This window comes from Buteo buteo, chromosome 19 (assembly GCF_964188355.1).
Source record: "Buteo buteo chromosome 19, bButBut1.hap1.1, whole genome shotgun sequence".
NCBI lineage: Eukaryota > Metazoa > Chordata > Aves > Accipitriformes > Accipitridae > Buteo > Buteo buteo.
Window position 1 is genome coordinate 5,181,875 of NC_134189.1, and position 19,473 is coordinate 5,201,347.

General features: G+C 43.6%; 1 protein-coding gene across 18 annotated transcripts; it reads right to left on the minus strand.

The window, feature by feature from the left end:
- Positions 1-1,485: 1,485 nt before the first annotated feature.
- On the minus strand, positions 1,486-17,920 carry TMEM263 (transmembrane protein 263). 18 transcript variants are annotated; one of them, XM_075051772.1, is made up of 5 exons: positions 17,440-17,920; positions 12,927-12,988; positions 11,738-11,854; positions 8,021-8,090; positions 1,486-2,886 (listed from the first exon to the last, which is right to left on the minus strand). In XM_075051772.1, exons 4-5 carry the CDS (start codon positions 8,082-8,084, stop codon positions 2,600-2,602), a joined length of 351 nt encoding a protein of 116 aa, XP_074907873.1. In that variant the 5' UTR covers positions 8,085-8,090; positions 11,738-11,854; positions 12,927-12,988; positions 17,440-17,920; the 3' UTR covers positions 1,486-2,599. The 18 variants fall into 18 exon arrangements, with proteins under 18 accessions (XP_074907873.1, XP_074907866.1, XP_074907872.1 ...); XM_075051765.1 differs by having other exon boundaries at positions 11,738-11,857; XM_075051771.1 differs by lacking the exon at positions 17,440-17,920 and adding an exon at positions 16,236-16,353.
- Between the last annotated feature and the right edge of the window lie 1,553 nt (positions 17,921-19,473).

The window sequence follows — 19,473 nt, forward strand, 5'->3', positions numbered from 1 at the left end:
TTTGTGTTGGGTCTAGGCACAGCCTACATAGTGAAGTTACAGTTTTTGTTAAGAGTTGGTTGGTGCAGATAAAAGGCTCTGGGGCATGATACTGTGGGAAGATTTATACCTACGTATGCCTTTCTCCATAAATTAACTAAGGAAGCTTTCAAATGTCTGAAACAGCAACAATTTAATGTTTCACAAGTGTCAGGACAGAATCAGAACAAGTTTTTAAGATGAAGCAAGTTTCACAAGTGAATGGAAAATATGCAGGATATAGGACAAAGCTCTTAAAAAACTAAAACCATATGCCATGTTAAAGTGTTTCAGTTACAAGACTCAGAAGTAATAACTACAGGTTATGTTAATAACAAAACATAATGAAGTGTTGGCAGCTCTTTACAGATCTGACATTGCTTATCTCAGACCACACTTGTTTTGCAGCAAGTTTCATAGTATAAAAATTAGAGAATATCGTAGAAAAGGGGTATGACCAGTTCAACATTTATGCTTTCAGAAAACTATTAGGAAGGGTTTGGTTGAGTGTCACAAATGCCACTACGCTCCAAACAGGTGGCTCTTAAGGGTTCAGTGGTAGCCCTCTGGGGATACGTCTACACTGGAAACTGCAGGGCAGCAGACCATACTAAATTATTTGCTGCAGCTAGATTGCCTCCAATATCCAAGCTAGCTCATTTCTAGAGCTAACTGGTATCCTTAAACTACACTATATTCTATGCAATTAGCTTTTGGCTATAAAAAAGTTAAAAGTCTTCCATTTTTTGCATAAACTTACCTCATCACACCCTTGCAGCAGATGGGAGCTAAGCAGCTGGTGCATCTAACAAAAGGAGCAGATAATGCCGCTTGCTGGATTTTTGCTCTCCCCACCGCCCCAAATCCCCGTGCTTACGAATATTGTACTACCAACATATACAATTACTGATACCAAATAAAGTTGTTGCAGAGTGCAGTTGAAGTACCAATGGCTCAGAGGGACTAGGTGACTACTGTACCATAATTTACACATAGTGTACTTTCAACACCCATGAATATTGGACTAAGTTTTAGCCAAGCAATAAGGTTTCATTTTTTTAAATTTCTAAAAAGTCTCCCTATATATCCTTCCTGTACAACCATAGCGACTGAAAAAGTAAGCTTACATGCTTAGAAGTTCTCCATAGCAACACAAGCTTTTAGAAAATACTGCATACACAACATTCACAGCCTTCTATGGGCTTCCAAAGAGGTTACTTATTTTGCAAAGTCAGTACACCAAAAAAAAAAAAAAAAAAAAAAAAAAGAGATCACCAACAGCTTCTATTTTAAGGCAACCTCAAGCTGTGTCATTACAAGTGCATTTTGCCTCACATGCTGTAGAGGACCTACAGATGTTCCCATTTGAGGTGTGTCAACGTTTGGAATCTGTCAGTGTACAATTTACTTGGATGATGCTTCTTTCTCTCTTTTTTTTTTTAATAAGGCCTCACCTACCTTTTTTGGTTTTTTTTTATATAAAAGTATTGCATTTTACTCAACAATCAAAATGCAAACTATGAGAGAAAGATGTAGTGAAAAATTCCTTGCCTTTGATTAAACAGAGCAAGAAGCTAACCTGGTGCATCATGGAGTTGAGACAACAGCTTTGCTAGTTCTTCAGTGGTTTCCAACTACACAAAGGAGTTTCTTTCAAGTCAGACAGTTGTGCTAGATGACCACAAACATCAGCCCAGTTTCCATTAAGCCATCATTTTTTCTAGTGTCTATAAGAAGTTTATTAGAAGCAAGTCTTCACTTGCAGGAGATAGATGCATCATTAAATACACCTGAGATGGAGCAATCTTGTTTTCAGTAAAAACTGACAAGGTTTCAGATACCAGGATCTGTAAAGAGAGTCTAAAGCTCATTCTGTGCACTGCACTGAAACAACAGAACAGTTCTTTACACAGCTTCACCTAGTAAAAAGATATTTTTTCTAATAAGGCATTAAGTTCGTTTACTCTTTATGATCCCTTCTACCATGTTGTCAAACTTTCTCACTTCTATCTCCCACTCATTTCCAATTTCTGTGCACCTCCAGTTCTATTTGCTCCAGTCCACACTGGTAGAATGCAGTCACTGATGGTTTACAGGCTGCCTGCAAATGCAGTTTCATAACGAAAACTATTGGGGTACATCCAACAATGCTGTTAGACAGCTGAAGGATCCTTAGCACAAGGATATGGAAACCACTGAGAACAGTAAATGGCATCTCATCATATTGATGGTACAGCAGAGACTACCAAGTTTCTATGTTCACATTTTAGTCCAAAACTCCAAAAGACTTACAGTAAATGAATATTCAAATACGTATTATCCCTTCGGATACACTTAACTTCTATAGTTATCAAGTGTAACATTTCACCAGATACAAAGCTTCAATCTAGGCTCTAATAAATCTTCATACGCTGTGCTAGCCAAGCTGCTTCTGTCCTTTTCAGATGAAATTGAGTTACTTGCACAACTCTTTAGAAGATAAAGTGTCTAAGACACATGGCTTCTCATGGTCCAAATCTTAGCAGATTTTAATGCCACTGATGTAATATTCTGAAGAATCGAGTACGTCTCAGTTTTGGTTTTAGTCAGACTTATCCTTTTTCTTTCCTGTTAAAGGCACTTTACTTGCAACAGCAGATCCTACAGCTGTAACACCTCCAGCTACAGCAGAAACACTTCCTTTGACTAGCCCCACTCCCATTGAAGGCACAGATGTGACCGCTGTTTTGGTAATTTCCAAGCTCTTCCCTCCAATCCAAGCAACACCCCCAATCGTGGCACCAACAGCTCCCTTTGTGACACTGAAGAGGCCACCAGTCACACGAGAAAGCATGCCAGGCTGCTGCTGTGGGTGGTCTTTTAATGAACCTAAGGGAGGAAACAACAAGCAAATCAATCGCAGTGCTATGATTAAAGCATTTTCAAAAGAAAAAGTTGTTCGTAAGTATTTCCTTTTCTAGCCTAATGGCCACTGCACACAGTATATACTTACCTTGCAGGCTGCTTTTCTTGGATGCTCATACACCACCATAGTTCCAAGTAAGAAAAGACACTTTGCTGCAGCGAGACACACCTCAACCCTGTTTTCTAAAATGTAAGTCAATACTGAGCCTAAAGATATCAGGCATATAGCTCCCATACGGTCTTACGTGCTAAACTTCTGTTCTCTGTACGCACCACTACTTTCCCAGACTCTGGGAAGTCTCATGGCCAAATTAGCCTCATTTCCGGACTTTATTAATGGGAGGGGACAACACACCCTCCTGTTTCCCCCATCCTAGTATTAAGAGTTAACCCACAGAGTGGGGGGACACCTCCAAAAGCAGCAGGACTACTTGCTGTTCAAATCTCTGAGGAAGGACTGGAAGAAGTTTCCTGGAGAAGCAGAGCCAAAGGTATATTAAAAAAAAAAAAAAAAAAAAAAAAAAAAAAAAAAAAAAAAAAAAAAAAAAAAAAAGAGGTGTTCTTTGAAAAGACCTCACCTTGAGGCAAAGTTGCTTCTTTCCTTAGTAATTACTGTTCTGAAGATACTTGCAGGGGTTGTGTACAAAGGGTCAGGAAAGAAGGTTACAAACGAACAATCAGAGGAGTCAAAAGAAGCATGAGAAGGACAAAACTGGTGCCAACTCTTCACTGTAGCACTTCCTTTCTTCATCATGTACACAAACTTAATTTTCTTCCAAAAAGGCCTTTTCTGTAATTTGGATAGGGAAGCGAGGCAGGGACAGAAGTCCAATGGCCAAATAAGCTCATTAAATACCAAAAGTGGTCCCCGCAGACATTAACAATAGCAAGAGTTACAGGCTCCCAACAGAAGTCCCAATATGGCGCACAAAACCAAATCTCAAACCATAGGATTTCTGCATATTATTGATGACGTTAATATGTTTTTTCTTTTTAATGTATGTTTAACCTGCATCTTGCAGTTTCTTCCTATATACTGTAGAAGTCAATTCCTATTCCATATTTATGATACAATTACATAGCCTCAACATAATAGAAACCTATTAGAGTAATAGACTCCCAGAATTAGCCACTTAGCCTTCCAATAGTTTACTAATTACTTCGCATTTCTAAAGGTAGGCTTCAAAATCCTAGATATGTGCACCTTGCCTCTAAAGGCAACTGAGACTGCAACTCCATGCCCTGCTACTGCATAAGCATCATCTAATCTTCAAAAAAGAAATAGGAAGATGAAACAGTACGTTAATGTTGTATTTAAGCACACAAGAAAATATCACCTACTGCACCTATAAACCAGTAGCCCCGACATGTCTGTCTACAAGGTATTTTCAGTGTGAACCTTGAGAAATCTCTGGTCTTCACAACAATTTACAGGTAAGCGTTTTTCAGCTCCTGCCTTGTCAATTCCTCACCAACCCCAAACACTCCTTAAAAAAAAAAGTTTCAGAGAGAACCATGGCAAGAGACAGCCAGTTAACACAAGTAGGGTGAGTCCCAGAGTTTTTGTATTTTCTAGCTACCTGTAGATAATGTATAGGATTTAACAGATACATTTCCCTTTCTTAGGGAAAAACAACAGAGGGAACCAAGAAAAGAGCAAGTGGAACCACAGTGGGCAGAGGTAGGGAAGAAACAAACATGAAATAAAGAGGTGAGGGAGTCAGCAGCAGAACGAAAATGCTTGGAAGAGGACAATGAGTCTAAAGAGCCAGGGGAAAAGAAAAATCAGATCTAGATCCAACAGAGATCTCTATCTAGCCCCTGACAACCCATTTGCTCTGCACTGTAGACATGCCTTAGGAGAACGAGTAGAACAGGTCTCTCTCCAGTGCCCTGACTGCTGACAACTCACATTCAGAGGACAGTTTCCAAGAGTCACCTCCCAGTACTCATCTACAAGATGAAAATGAGGGTGAACAACTTCCCATGCACCTCCAGTGAGTTTTTGATAATGCCAGGACTGACCCAGGATTCAGAATTTGTTAAAAAAGTGTCAAGTTCGGAGTTCCTATGTGCATGCCTGGAATAATTAAAACAAAAGATGTCATCTAAATGTGAGAACTTCTTACAAGTTTGACAAAAATTAAAAAAAAAAAAGGCATACAGAGGAACAGTGCAGCTCAAGGGAGCATAAAAATACTGAAAATGCTTCCAGCTTACACTAGTCTTTCTTATTTGAGAAATTGATGTAGATAACAAAGTGTCATGGAAACTAGAAATGTAAGTGACAGCCTTTTACTTAAAGCCAAGTAATACCCTTGCTGGTTCATTCTAGGCCAGCAGCTTTCAACCTGGACATCTCCAGCAAAAATGCATTGCCAACACAAGCACACAGATATCAGAATTCCTATTCACACAAAGAAAGCCTAAAGAATCAAACTTAGATAGAAGCATATACGGCCTGGTATAAAATCCACTGTCTAGGTGTTATTCATTAGACAATTCTTGTGACCAGACTCACAGACCTTGTAAAAAATTTGGTTAGGAAGTGCTTCACTCCCACCTAACTGGATCACTATCATCAGAGTGAAAGGGAGTAGTTTTATCACACTGAATTTTAAGAGTTGATTTCAGTGAATTAGATCTGACATTAGCAAGAAAGGACCTATCATAGCTAACTTAAAATTACAAAAGAGAAGCAAACAAAAGTAATCTTGACATGCTTTTCCTCACATTACTTCAGGTAACCAATCCTTCAGCAACATATACTCTATTTCACAAGTATAAATACTGACTGTGACTTGGGTGTATTAATAACTTCTGGTGATGGTTGACACATTCCCATTTCACTCCTGTTTGCATTGTCCATGAGATCTAGTAAACGCCTGCAACTGCAAAGAGTTTTTATTGCCGCTTGACTTCTATTCTAGGATACACATTCCTGGTCTCCTTGTTTCTAACCAGTATGAGAAAGAAGGTAAACCAGATCATTCCTAAATCTAGGGAGAAAATTACACAAGTTCCCTGTTCAGGGGTTGGCTCTACCATGCTACCTTGCAGCCAGCTTCCTGCTGAAAAGTGTCCAACAGCCAACAAGAGTTTGAATGAATGTAGGCTGCAAAGGCTGGCACCACTTGCAAAGCAGAAAATAAACCATTAGAATAGCACTACTTATAGAAAGCATGAGCACAAAAGCTTCTTCTACATATGTATTTCTTTAAAGCCTTTGGGCACCAAGCTTGTCGAGTGTGATTTCGACAAACTGGAACTATTTATATCTTTATGAAAAACTGCAAATTTGTTTTGGAATCTAGCCTTTCCTCTAAGGATTTTTTTTGGCAGCCTGTTCAGAGAGCCTGTTCAGATCTTCTTGCCAACATTGAACTGGTAGCCTTCCATCCCCATTTGGCCATCCTTCTATGATGGTGTAAGCGTATTGCATATGAAGGCCTTGTATGACATTTAAAACAGGGATGTTCTTCAAGGGTATTCCAACATTTTAACTGAAGTCATGAGGCTTGAAGAGTGCACGTGAAACAGAATCAAGAGGAAAAAGCCCCTTCAAGGACGGAGTTTCCATTAAGGCAAGCTGTGTTTCATTCTGCTCCCTCTAACTACACCAACTTTCTCCATCTATTTAGATTTCATATTCAAACTGGTCACACTGAAAGAAGATACTGTGCAGAAGAATATCAGTTTTAAATGCTCACAAATTTTAAATAAAACCTTGCAATAACTAGTGATGATCAGACTCTGCTGTTATGCTTTGAATCTGGACAACCTACTGAGTATTCTAGGAAGATTAAAAATGCCCACTTGTTTCACTGCCTTCCTCAAGAAAGAATCAGTTGTAGTTTATCAGTCAGACAGTGTTCACTTTCTATATGCAAGGTTTAACACTAACAAAACACAATTCCATCTTCAAGGGGAGTGAGGGGGAAAGGCATCTTAAAAATTAGACTTGAAGATAACACACATTAGGGCATAGTTTCCAGCCTAGCATTTGCTTTCAGAAATGCTTCTGGGATCTTGACAACCCTGTAAGAGCTTAAAAAGAAAGATTTTTGTCCTCACACCAGGACACTGTAACAAGTTCAAGTATAGTAGAGCTTAAGAACCAGTGTGCCATGAAAATCTATTTCTCCCTTTCCACTCTTCTTGTACTTGTGTTTCCTGCCTAATAGTTGTTAAAAATAGAGTGAGTTCTTCCACTTCAAGCCCTTCTGCTACAGTTAGTGGATAATACTGTTGTTCAAGTGAAGTAAATTGTTCAGTCATACAACATACAAAAGCTGAGGAAAAAACCAACCAACCAACCAAACAGAGCTCAAAAAGCAATGAACCAAGAGGAATCGGCACTCACCGACCTCTACATCCAACACACTTGGTCTTAAAGCAAGAGAAGACAAAACACAGACAACCTGTGTGCCAAGAATGGCTTTTGATCTAGTACGCTTCCAGTCACATTAGGCAAACAGGACTCTTCACAGTCCTGCTGCTCCACAGCCCAGAAGGGAACTCTGCTCATCTGCAACTGCATTTCCTCTGCAGATTCAATAACCGATTTAAGATTCATTTGATTCAGGAGACCAAGATGCCACTGCATTAATGAAGTCAAGTGTGTGTTTGTTTTTAGGAAACCATGACATTAAGGGAACAGTTAGAACCACAGTTAATTGTATGATGGAAAAGGGTCTCCAAAAGTAGTAATAAAGTTCCATGTACTTTTTAAACACTTCTTGTTTAAAAGTCACAAGCACTATGAACTCAGCAAGGACTCCAAAAGTGAAGCTGGGCTCTTTCCATCTCGCATAATGAACAGCAGAAATAAATACCTAGTGGACCAATTCACATCTCTGGAAACTAATCTGCAAATTATGTCCTTCAGTATCTTCTCTATAATCTATCAGTACAGTTGTTCACTGAGTTATATTCAGTGGCCTTATTGTTATCGGGATAATGCAGAAGTGAAGAATAATTCAGGCGCATCCCATTCCAGGGCTTGCTTACTGTTACTTAAATGAAAGTTAAAGTGTTCAGCTTGAACTTCTGATGAAATTCTGTGAATATACTTGATATTATGAAAACTAATACATACCTTCTGGTGGTTCATCATGAAGGTATGATGGGACTTCCTGTTGATTTTTGTCCGTTTGATTCATTATTGCCTAAAAAAGAAATTCACATATGCTGTACATCTTTTCTGGCAACGCATAAATGTAATCCATGAAACCAAAATGCACGTAGGTTAAGTTCCACAGAAAAGGAAGTTCTTTTTCGTTACTAGATACACTAGCAGCTCCTGCCAAACTACTGCTATTTCATCCTGCTAAAAAGCAATCAGGAAGAAAAACAATATGAAAAACAAAACAGCCACTCTCATACAATAGTTTATGTATTAAAAAAAGCAAAGCCCAGTGATCACAGAGGTGGTGGGCACTAGAAAAACAACAGCAGCATGCCTGTAAGATCTGTTAGTACCAGGAAAGCAGCACTTCAAAGAAACAAGTCCTTGCAGCAGAATTTAAATAAATGCCATGAAAACAAGATGGAAGAAATGTAATGAAAACACTCCATTTATCTTGTAGCAGTACTGCATACACAGTGTGGTGATAGCAGAACTAGACTGTTTTAACTCTACACAAACTTTCCAATGAAAACATTTCAGAAAGGAGATTTCTTTACATCAAAAGCTGTTTCCTTGAGCAGTTCTAGAGCAGCAGTCCCTGACAGTGAGGGGAAGCACAGGAGAAAGCTCAAATCAGCAGCTCTGCTTACTGCATTTCCCCTTTGGAGGCGAAGAAAGCAATATCTAGCCCAGGTTTCCCTCCTGCTGTCCTCCCCCACGAAAATGTGCCTCGGTGTTAAGTCCTGCCTCCTTCCCTGAGCCTCCCTGCCAATCCTGCTTTCCCTCCTCAGCAGGCACTGAGGTCAGGAAAAGAAAAACAAGTTGCACTAAGCATCCTTCTATCTTCCTGCCAGTGACCTCTTAGTTCCCTTCTCCCTGCACATATAGGCAAGCCTTTAAATAATTTAAATTTCTTCCAGGAGTCACCGACCACCAAAAAAAATAATTCCAGCTTATCTTGCCATGCACAGATCTCTCTGTACCTCCTCTGGGTGAGGAAGGAGTGGCTGGGATCTGAAGAAGGGATGAGAAGGCAGAAGCAGAACTTGAGGGTGGGAAGACTCACCTGGAGAACAACAGCTAAAACCCTCGCAGTATAATTATGAAGTCAAAACATCACAGTAAAAAATGGCACCCACACACTAAATGATAGATCCTTGGATGCGAAGCAAGCCTAAATTGAATATTAAAGAGTCCTCACAATCAGCACTAAGGGTATCAGTTCATGACTCAGAAAACATAAGTACTTTTACACAAGAAGCTCAACAAGAAAGCAAGCAAAAAACCCTACTACCAGTGTGGCTGATTTGATGGTAACACTGAACAAGTACCTAACAAAAGCCAGAAACACAAACATGGAAGCTAAGAAATAGGAAAGTGAGTAGTAACACATCAAGATGGACAACCCAATACATGAGGGCTAAGAGGCAATTTGAAACAGTAACAATCATAGAATTCCTTGTTACTTTATTTAATCACAGGTCAGCAAATAAAAAAAAAAAAAGAAAAGAAAAAGAAAAAAAAAGAAAGGCAAGAGAGCCCAATTGATCACAGGGAGCAACCAAGGGCAGTCAGGTTCTGAGAAAGAACTGGATTCAGGTACTACATGACTTCTTTGCATTCATCTAATGCAAGCTGGAAGAAATACAAAGATTTGTGCTCACTATGTGAAGTTACATGTAGGTTGTTGCTTTTTTCCAACTTGAAACAAAAATATCAAGCAGTATAAGAAAGACAAGGCAGATGCTGTAACAAACTGAGAGGCCTGGCATTATTTGATCAAAACATCTGTACAAAGATATGAAGCAATTACGTTCCTACTTAACATGTGGCCATTTTGTTCGTTAAGATGATTACTCTAGCAGGAATTTGGAAACAGTTTATTCACTGCATTAGGGAAGGTCCTAAAAAAAGTAAAATAAAAGTCACAACCTAGCAAGTCTTACTTCAAGCGAAGGAATAAAAAGAGAAGTGACCAGAACAGTTTTAAAGCAGACTCAAGGGAGACACAAATGAGTTAAGCCAGAGATAAATTAATTTTTATAAGGAACTACCTCCGCTAATATATTTGTATCTAGCTGGCATGTAACTCCCAAAAGAAATTCAGGTGAAATTGCTTGTCTGAGCTCCCAAAAAGTTTCTGCCAACAATTCCTCATAAGAGGCTCAGAAAAGTTACTTAATCAGACAAAATACTGTCACGGATTATCAGCAAGTTTAGAGGGGAATTGGAGCAAGTTACCAATTTTGAACGTGGCAGAACACTAGAAAGCATCACAAGGCTCCACACAAGTTTTAGTATTTTTTGCTATTAAGAAGGTATTGGACACAGCAGCACTGACAGCAGGTACAGCCCTGATGAAGTACCGAGGATCTGTTGTGTTAGGCATCATACAAGTATTTAAGATGACACCTGTCCAATGGAAAGAGTCAGAGTAACATTGGCAAACAGTGCAAGTAAAAGATGCTTTCATAACTCTCCGTAATCTGGTTTAGGCCACTGACAGATTTGCTTGCAGTTCCTGCAAAGCTAAATGAGCAAAGCAATGTATTGGCAGGGGAGTTTCACAGCAGAGTTTCTAGTTTAGTGATGAAGTATTTAAAAAAAACACAAGTGTAAAATCACAGCACTACCTAAAAGAAGTGGTAAGATCAGGCATTCCCTCCCCTGCTACCTTCCCTAGAACCCCAAGGTTACATAATTCTTGACCACAAGCTACTTTTTTTTAAAAGGTAGACAGGAATATTACACAATATATCACTCACATGCCATGTTTTAACACAATTGCAACTCCTTCTAAACCACAGAAATACTTCACTCTCTTACAACTACATGGACCACAGTGGTCTATCTTCTACAGCCCAGGCACCTGCTGCTACCAGACCCCAGAAGTCAATGGAATACTACATGGACCTGAGAAGAGCAGCTAAGGGAAATAAGTCACTTTCGGTAGGACTGAATTTGTTCTACACAGAAGGGAGCCTTCAGGGGTCTGCAGAGCAGAAAGTTGAGAACTACTGTATGATGTGTAGTTCTACAGGTGCCTGGAAGCACTCTAGGAATGCTACCTACAAAAGATGTGCCTAACCAGCTTGTGCTAGGTTTTACTCACTGTTTTCCTACTACTACATCAATGCAAGTGAAAACAGAATCTCATCACTGTCAGAAAAGGCTCACAGCTTAACCAAAACCAGAACCTAGCACACAAGAGCTCACAAAGTACAATTCAAGTCCTTTTGTTTTTCTGTAGAAGCTCTCCAGTGAATCACAGAATCAAGACCGAGATCCAACAAAGCACCTCAGCAGAAAACTTTCAGGTATCTAGGTTACAGCCTGCATCATGCATCCTTGTATCCAATTTAACATGTCAGGAGACTTAAGAGGCTCTGAAAAGATCCAAAATCCCGTGTGCTAAACAGGGTGTAGCATATCTGGCAAACAGAAAATACTACACAGAGAAGCATGTCTTAAACCTGGCTCTCCTCCAGAGATTAAGGTATTTCTATTGACTGGAGGTCAAAGGGCCAGAGGCCAAAGGCCTGGAACAACTGCTTGGCGGCAGGTGATTTCATCCAGTCTTCAGACGAAGAGGGCAGGAATATAATTTTTTTCTTCAAAAATTGGAGTTAGAAAAGCAGAAACCACTCACTATCTTTTACGTAATATCATCAAGGTGAAAACACTCACCTACAATTCAATGCCTCCTTTGCCTATTAAGATCCAAGCTCTTAAGTCCCACTTTGCGACAGGGTCCCCGGTCACCAGACTGCAGTGTATCCTAAGGGAGGTTCCTCTTCACGCTCCCTGCTAAAGGTGTGTCCCCACAGAGAAGAAGAAAGCAAAATTTCATGAGACCGAACAGAGATTACAGCTCAACTAACACTTAAGGCACCAATCCGGAGGTGCAAGGGTAAGACTTTTGTGCAGAGAATTGGGTCATTCAGACATGGTATTGGTTAAGGAACTTTGAAAACTTAAGTTGGAAGCTGCAGATCCAAAGTCCCCTATGCACTGAATCATTAGTCACAATTATTACTGTTACTGCAAGGACATGCAACAAGGCAAAGACTTATCAGAAGCCTGAACTTTGGAACTTCTCTGACATGTTTTTCAGAATCTTCTTCAAAGTATGCTAAGACTGGCCAAAAAAAACGGAAAAAAGAAAGAAGGCAAAAGAAAGAAAGAAAGAAGATATTTCTTTGGCATTTTCATCCCATCATGCCAAATCCAAAGTGTCTTGCATCACTGGGGAAAAGCCTCCAGCTTCATTTAACACCTGCATTGTACGATCACACTGAACAAGGTAGGATCTCTATGAGTCCTGGCAGAACTCATATGGACATTCACGAAGCAGACATCTAGTATATCAGCAGCACTCTCCAGTTTCTTTCTTCATCTGTGCAGACGAATACGTAAGCTTTGTGTTTTCTTATGTCAAGAAGTGGAAGCAAACCCAGATATTAAAAAAAGATTTCAAACAGGAACACATGTAAACTACTTTCTGGGGTTTTTTTTCCTCTGTGCGCTTATGAGGTTATGAGATAAGGGGTAACTTCTCATCTTTTTTTAACAATACATTAAAATAGGTATCAACCTTCACACTAAAACAAAATAAAAGTGGAAGTCACTCTTTCAATTGGTTTTAAAGAACAAAACACACTTTTGTATGGTCAGAATATGAAATATACAAGAAGCTTCAAAGTTTTACACAGTTGTAAAGAAAGAAGTAGTTTAGAAGAGAATTTTTAATTCAAGAGCTATTTATAGCATTAACACTGCTATAGGACCCTGAATGAAAGCTCTAGGAAGCTCTGGAGGTAATGGTACAGCCACACATACATTCACATCAAAGCTGATAAAAATTAAACTTTCTCACCAAATATATTCCTTTGTGAAGATTTCTAGTTAGTTGTTTCCACAAAAGTATTCTGCATACACCTACGAGAAAAGCAGAAGGTTAACGACATCTTATGGAACAGTGCTACTGTCACATACCTGCCCTGGGTGGACAGTGGGAATCATAAATACAAAGCCCCACAGTATTGGAGAAGCACACTCGGCGTGGCCTTAAGATACCAAAATTTTGTGAAATTTCTCTCACCGAAACACAGATTCCTTCTGTGTTCTCGGGCAATGGAGATAATTCTACTTGCTCCATATGCTGTCATGAGGATTACTACGAAGGGTGGTAATCAATGTTAAGACACAACCTCTCCTTAATGAGTCTGTAGTTCTCAGACAGCAATTTATGTAAAATTTTAGCCTTCCATTGAAAAGTGGGGTCTAACCATTACAGACGTGTGCACAGCTTCCTGAGCTTCAGATGATGCTCTTGTCTTTCTGACTTTACAGACAAAAAGCCCTACTGTTTCAGCATAGCAAACCTGGCCCAAGCAGCAGCCAGTAAAAACTGGCTGGTTTCAATGCCACTACTCAGATATTTGCAGGCAGCAATGAAACTACCCAAGGATGGGGCCAATTTCAGTTGGCAGCATAACGCTGCTCCAGAAGGCTGCAGCAGCAGCAGACAGTGCTGGAACTATTCACCTGACAGAACCACAAACAAACCAATCGCCTCATCTTAGTCCACCACAAAAAAATTATCTTCCTTCTGCACACCAGCTATGCAGTTAGAAAGCTTGGCTACAGAGCTGATGGAAAACAAAACAATCCTTGCCACATGCACAGCTCTCCTTCCACTCCTTCAGCAGCTGCAGCAGATTTCAAAATGAACCTGATGTCTTTCACATACATGAAAAAAAACTATTTTTAGGGATGATAATTTAAGAAATGCATTTTGGAAAGAGTAACAGTGCTCTACTCTCTAAATTAAACAAGGAAATAAGCACAAAGCCAAAGAGGTAATCCCACCCATGGCTGCTCTTCAGGTTACTGCTTCAAAGCCGCACAAGCGACCCCTGACTATTAGCTTCCCTGCTTTACACCTGGGACTAGGGCTTGTAACATGTTACAGGTAAGAGTGCTCAGTGCTGTTACTTCTCTCAGACATAACCCTCAGAGCATAGCTGATATGGAAGTGTGTTTTTTCAGTTAGTTAATGCAAGGGAGACAGTTGACTGAGTTTCTGCAAGAAGAAAGAGTCAACGCTAACAGCGCTGAAGTAAAAAAACAAATCCAGGCACGTAGAAAGCGTATAGCTAAAAACCAAGAGCATAGTTGACATTTCAACAAGCCTTCTATTTAAAAGCCAAGTTTCAAAATTCAGATTTATATACAAAGCAAGACTGGCTTGGAAGTGAGCATGCCTGTTTCAGAGGAAAAAAAGACACAGTTTTCAGGGAAAGACAACAAAAAGTTGATCAGATGATCAACCCGATGTCGGAAATCAAATTTTCTACAACGCAAGGATTCGCAAAATACCAAATCAAAGGTGGCAGGAATCCGAATTCCCCTTTTCTAGTCCTCCAGAACTGGTTTCTAGAAATTAAATGGTAGATTCCAGTACGGCAGAGGGCACAGCTTCAGAAAGGTCATAGAAGCTCCATTTTATCAGTCCTGTCATCCTCTACCTCCTGCTAGCTCAGCTTTCCAAAGCAGAGCCTTCCTCATTTCTTCTAACAGTTTCCCGATGCCTGAGCTCCACAGCCGCCTCAGCTCTCTTTTTCCAGGAGACCTATAAAGACAAAACCTGACAGTGCCTAACAGCCAGGGCGATAAAGTAGCTGCGGAACTTCCTTGCCACCCCTGCTAATGGAATAATGAACTTTTTCGCTAGCGCCCACCACCTGTTTGTTGGCTCCTGTCTGACATTTAGACCTGTTCACTTGCTGGACAAGGAACGCTTTTATGACACAGTTCATTTCTATACTGAGGAGGCAACACCAACTCTACTGAATGTTTAACCACACCTTAACAGAAAGCTTTAAAAAAAACCCATCTGGATAGTTTTTACTGAGAAGTCTTAAAACCGATGTGCATACAAACCAGTACTTGTGTACTAAATTAAGGTATCCTGTATGTACCCTTCCAATTATACAGACACGCCGCCCGAAGCAATGCTCTGGACACACTGAAGCAGACTACGTGCACTTGGTATTTATCTTCCTCACGGAGCGACGTCCTGATTCAGCGTTCGTGTTTTCAGCCCAGTTACACGAGCAGAAGGAAGCATTTAATCGCATCTGCAGAGTCTGCCTATGCGCTTCGCACAATGACCAGAACCAGCTGCACGGCTAAAACAACTTGGATTTATGTTCGGGCCACACCACACAAACGCCTAGGCTAGGCGAATGCTGAAAGCTAACCTGCTCCCGAACAGTTTGCAAAAAACTCTTCCAGATTCTGCTCCATCAAGCCGGACTTGAAAGAAACGGATGAAATAAGGCGCAGCTCGCTACAGGCGACATCCGAACAGAGCGAACTTTAAAAAGAAAACCCGAAACAAAGCTTCTCCCGGCACGCAGAACTTCACGGGGGAGAAGGAGCCCAGCCAGGAGCGGGGCCGAGGCGAGCACGGCCTCCGCCGCTGCCCTCCCCGCTCGGCGGGAGGCGCCGCCGCGGAGGCGGGGGAGCGCGGCGCCCGGCCCGGGGTACCCGGCAGCGGCAGAGACGCGGCAGCCGACCCCGCTCCCGGTCCCGCACCCGAGGAGGCGCCGACTCCGGCCCGTCGAGGCCCCACAACCCCCCTGTGGCGGGGCGGCCCAAGGGCCCCCCCCCGCAGCTCCCTCCGCGTCCTCCCCTCGCGGCTACCTGCCTCCCCGGCGGACCTGAGGGGGCGGCCCGGCAAGCGACCCCCCCCCCGCCCCCTCCGCCGCCGCGCCGGCCGCGGGCACCGCCGGGCACCACGGCGCAGGGCGGCGGCACTGACGTGGCAGCCAAGGCCGCGGCGGAGCCGCTACGGCCGGCCCGGCCCTCCCTCCCTTCCCTCTCTCCCTCACGCCCCCCCCGGTGCGGCGGCAGGAAGCACAAAGGCGGGCGGGCTGCGCGGCGGGAGGCGCCGGGGGCAGGTGGTGGCGGTGGCGGTAGCGGCGGCTCCGCTCCCCCCCGGGCCCGCCTCTCCCGCCGCCGAGCTCCGCCGGGTCCCCTCCCGCCGGAGTTTCCCTTCCTCCGCGGGGAACGACAAGAGGGGGAGGCAGGAAGGGCGCTCGGGCGGCTGCCCGCCGGCCGGGCTCCCCCGCCTAACGGCGGAGCGGCAGCAGCAGCAAGCCGCCCAGCCCTCACTCACCACACGGCTCGGCTCGCCCGGGTTCCGCCGCAGACTTTACTCCTGCGCCTTTCCCCGCTGCCGACGTGGCGCCCGCCCCGTCGGCGCCCGCAGACCCCGCCCCAGCGCCCGGCGCGGCGCGGCCCCCCTCAGCGGCCGGGAAGGCGGGGGGGGCGCGCAGGCGCCGCCGCTCCCGCCCCTTCTCCGCCCCGGGCCCCCAGCGGCGTGTCTCGTTCCCCCCCTCCATCCCCTCCCGCCGCCTCCTCCTCCGGCGCCACGCGTCCCTGCGGTCCCCCGGGCCGACCCTCATGGCCCCCACAGGCCACCTTCCTGTCCCGGGGAGCGGGGCAGGCCCAGTGCGGGTTCCTGCGCCGAGCGAGGCCTCTGTGGCTGCGGGGTCGGGGCAGTGAGGTGGAGGAAGATGGCAGGGGGTGGTAGGGGAGAGGAGAGGAGGAAGGGGAGGACGGCATCGCTGACCGAGATGCTGTGGGGTGCTGGGGTTTGGCTTGCGGCACTCGGTTGGGCTGGTGAGTGCCTCGGCCGAGAGGTCGGGGTGAATAGAAGTGCCCGTGGGGGGCCCTGGCCGTGGCTGCAGAAGCTCCCTGCAGCCTGCGAGGAGCACCACGCGGTGCGGTGCCAGCGGCGTGGTGTGAAGCTGCTAACGCTAAGCCAGAGGATCTGGGTTTGCGTTCAGCAGCGTTGACATTACACCCTTTATCCCAGCTATTATGTGATTGAGCGGAGCTACTCCCATGTGACCTGTAGGGAATAAAGTTGTAGTCATGATGGTTTAAGGGCATGGCTTTCTAAGCAGCTACACTAACGGGGATAGTTGGGGAATGACAAGTTTTCTGGCGCTCGCTGCCTCCTTTGGGACCGCTCCATGTGCATCTCTAAGGATCTCTGGGGATGAACAATGACTTTCAAGTTTCTTAGACAAGGAAGTGTTGGGCGTCCAAGGGAGAGAGGGAAATCCCAGGCACTTTGTGAGTTTAGAAACAGAACTCTCAGCAGCACAGAAATACTAAATACCCCATGAAATGCTTCACAAGGTTAAACTTGCATAGGCAAAATACCACCCCCTGCTTCCTCTGCCTGGCTTCATGCTTGACTGTGCCCTTCTGCTCCACCCTCCTCTCTAAGAAGAGGTGTGTATTGAGAATAATCTTTCCTGGACGCCTCCAAAATCATTAATCCCTGTCTGAAGTGTGAACTTGGTTCTTACCTGGAAAATACAAAGGAGCACCCCGTTTCCACAGAGATTTGTCTAAAGAGGCCTTTTCCAGGCTCTTTATCAGCCCCAGCTTCAGCAGTTTACCTCTGGATTAGCACAGAGGGACGTAACGCAGGTGTGAGATGAAGGTGAAAGAGATCTGTCCTCCTCAGAGTGTGCAGATCTAGTCGGACATCACTGGGCAGTTGCAGGCGCGTCAATGTGACCCATCAGAGCAAACACTGTACGGACCTCGGAGGGGTTTGCTGATAACAGGGACTCAGTATTCCTGACCTGCTGAACAAATGCCAGCCAGCCATATTCTTTAGTTTGGCACTGAACGGGTGAAAGCATGAGTGCGGGAGAATCCAAGTGAAAAACCGAGGGCGGTGTCTGGTCAGGAGCATGCTTTGGGATCTTTCAGGACATAGGAGGCACACAGGGTGCACGAATTAGTCGTGTTCTTTGGAAATACTACACAGGCACACAGGAGTCCTACGCTGGGGTCTTGATTTCCACCTGGGAGAACAGGTCTGTGGCTCTCCGAACAGATTTTACCTCCCTGGTACTAACAGATGACACCTGCCACTGTTACCATCTTTTTGGTCTTCGAGATAAGGGGATTTTCCTATAGCTGCTATTCATCCCTTGCCCTAAGGCCCAGGCGTACACAGTGCTTTCATTACGTGCGGTGCTCTGCTTCAAACGCAAGGCCTGTAGCTTCATGTTTCTGGTGGCAGCAGAAAGAGTTGCTGCTTGAGTATTTTCTCTAAAAGAGTTAATCAATCACCATAAACTTTACAGCATGAGGCATCAGAGAATGTTTTGCCTCCTAGTAACTGAAAATGAAAGGCATCGCAGAGATTAAAATCTTTTCTTTTTCAAACTCTGAAAGACTTAGGGTGGCACAGATGGACTTGGGTTGGTGAAGTGGTTTGCTGAGCAAACGGAAAGAGCCAACTTCCTCGTAAAACCACAGCCATTGGCAGTGGAGTCTCACTGGCAGGTGTAACAACTGAAATAACTTCAGGCTGATATCCTGCAAACAACAGAAAACAAATGAGCGGCGTCGCTGTTACTTTGCTAAACCAATGCTGAAGCTGAGGAAAAGATTTTGGTTGCAGAGGTGTCGTCATTGTGACTATTTTTGCTTTCATTTCATTTTTCATGCATTGAATGTTTCCTTCATAGTCTCAAAGATGGTCCGCTGTTGGTATATGTAAGACTTCCTTAGTATTATTTAGTCTTTATGATAAATAAATAACCTTCTTTCACTGGAAGTAGCATATAAGCAGCTTCTTAACAATTTTAAAATGGAAAAAATACAACATTCAGTCTTCCCCCGTGGAGGAGTGGTTCCTTCGTTTAGATTATAGGTTTTTAGATTTTTGTCTGTGAATGCACTATGATTACAGATGCAGAAAATAATTGAAGTAAGGTCAAAATATATACATTTTGTGTTCCATTATGATGATTGTGGTTACTTCTAGTGCTGTAGTAGCTGTGGGGAACGGCAGCCAGGGTTGGATTTTCACTGTATTGGATTCAATGTAGACCTAGGAAACAGCTCTGAAAGGAGTCGTCCTCTTTCAGTGCAGAACTTCATTTAAAATGTGACATGTGTCTCCTGAACTCCTAGGCCTCGCAGTTCCGTTTTTCCCATTGTAGGTAGCTGTTGTGAAAAGTCAAAGCTGTGGGGAGAGCATCAGGCTCTTAAGTCTGGTGAAGTCAACAGGCATGTGACTGGACAGAAAACTCCAGCTCAACCGTTTGCTCAACAGGAGACCTGAACGAGGAGTGCAACGAGAAAGCATGTGAGATACTGCATGTGCTGGTTTATTTGGTTCCTTTCTAGAGATAATGAAGTAGAGCAACCAAGGGTGAAGGCCAGAGATGAACCTTATAGGGTGCCGTTTCCTGACTTGTATGCCATGGATGTGAATACATCCCTATTGCAGATCCGTGCCTGTGGTGTAGTGGAGAGACATTAGGCAAGAACTATGCTTTTGCAAATTAGAAATATAAATCTACCTTGGGGCTTACAAA

What these genes read in the sequence shown, in the direction of transcription:
- TMEM263 (XM_075051760.1), bottom strand. Translation starts at nt 13,218, where the DNA reads ATGACAGCATATGGAGCAAGTAGAATTATCTCCATTGCCCGAGAACAC. An exon ending in CAGAAGGAATCTGTGTTTCG is followed by an intron (nt 12,989 to 13,151) that starts GTGAGAGAAATT and finishes CTTTTCTCGTAG; the next exon opens with GTGTATGCAGAATACTTTTG. An exon ending in TCATGATGAACCACCAGAAG is followed by an intron (nt 2,887 to 8,020) that starts GTATGTATTAGT and finishes TTCCTCCCTTAG; the next exon opens with GTTCATTAAAAGACCACCCA.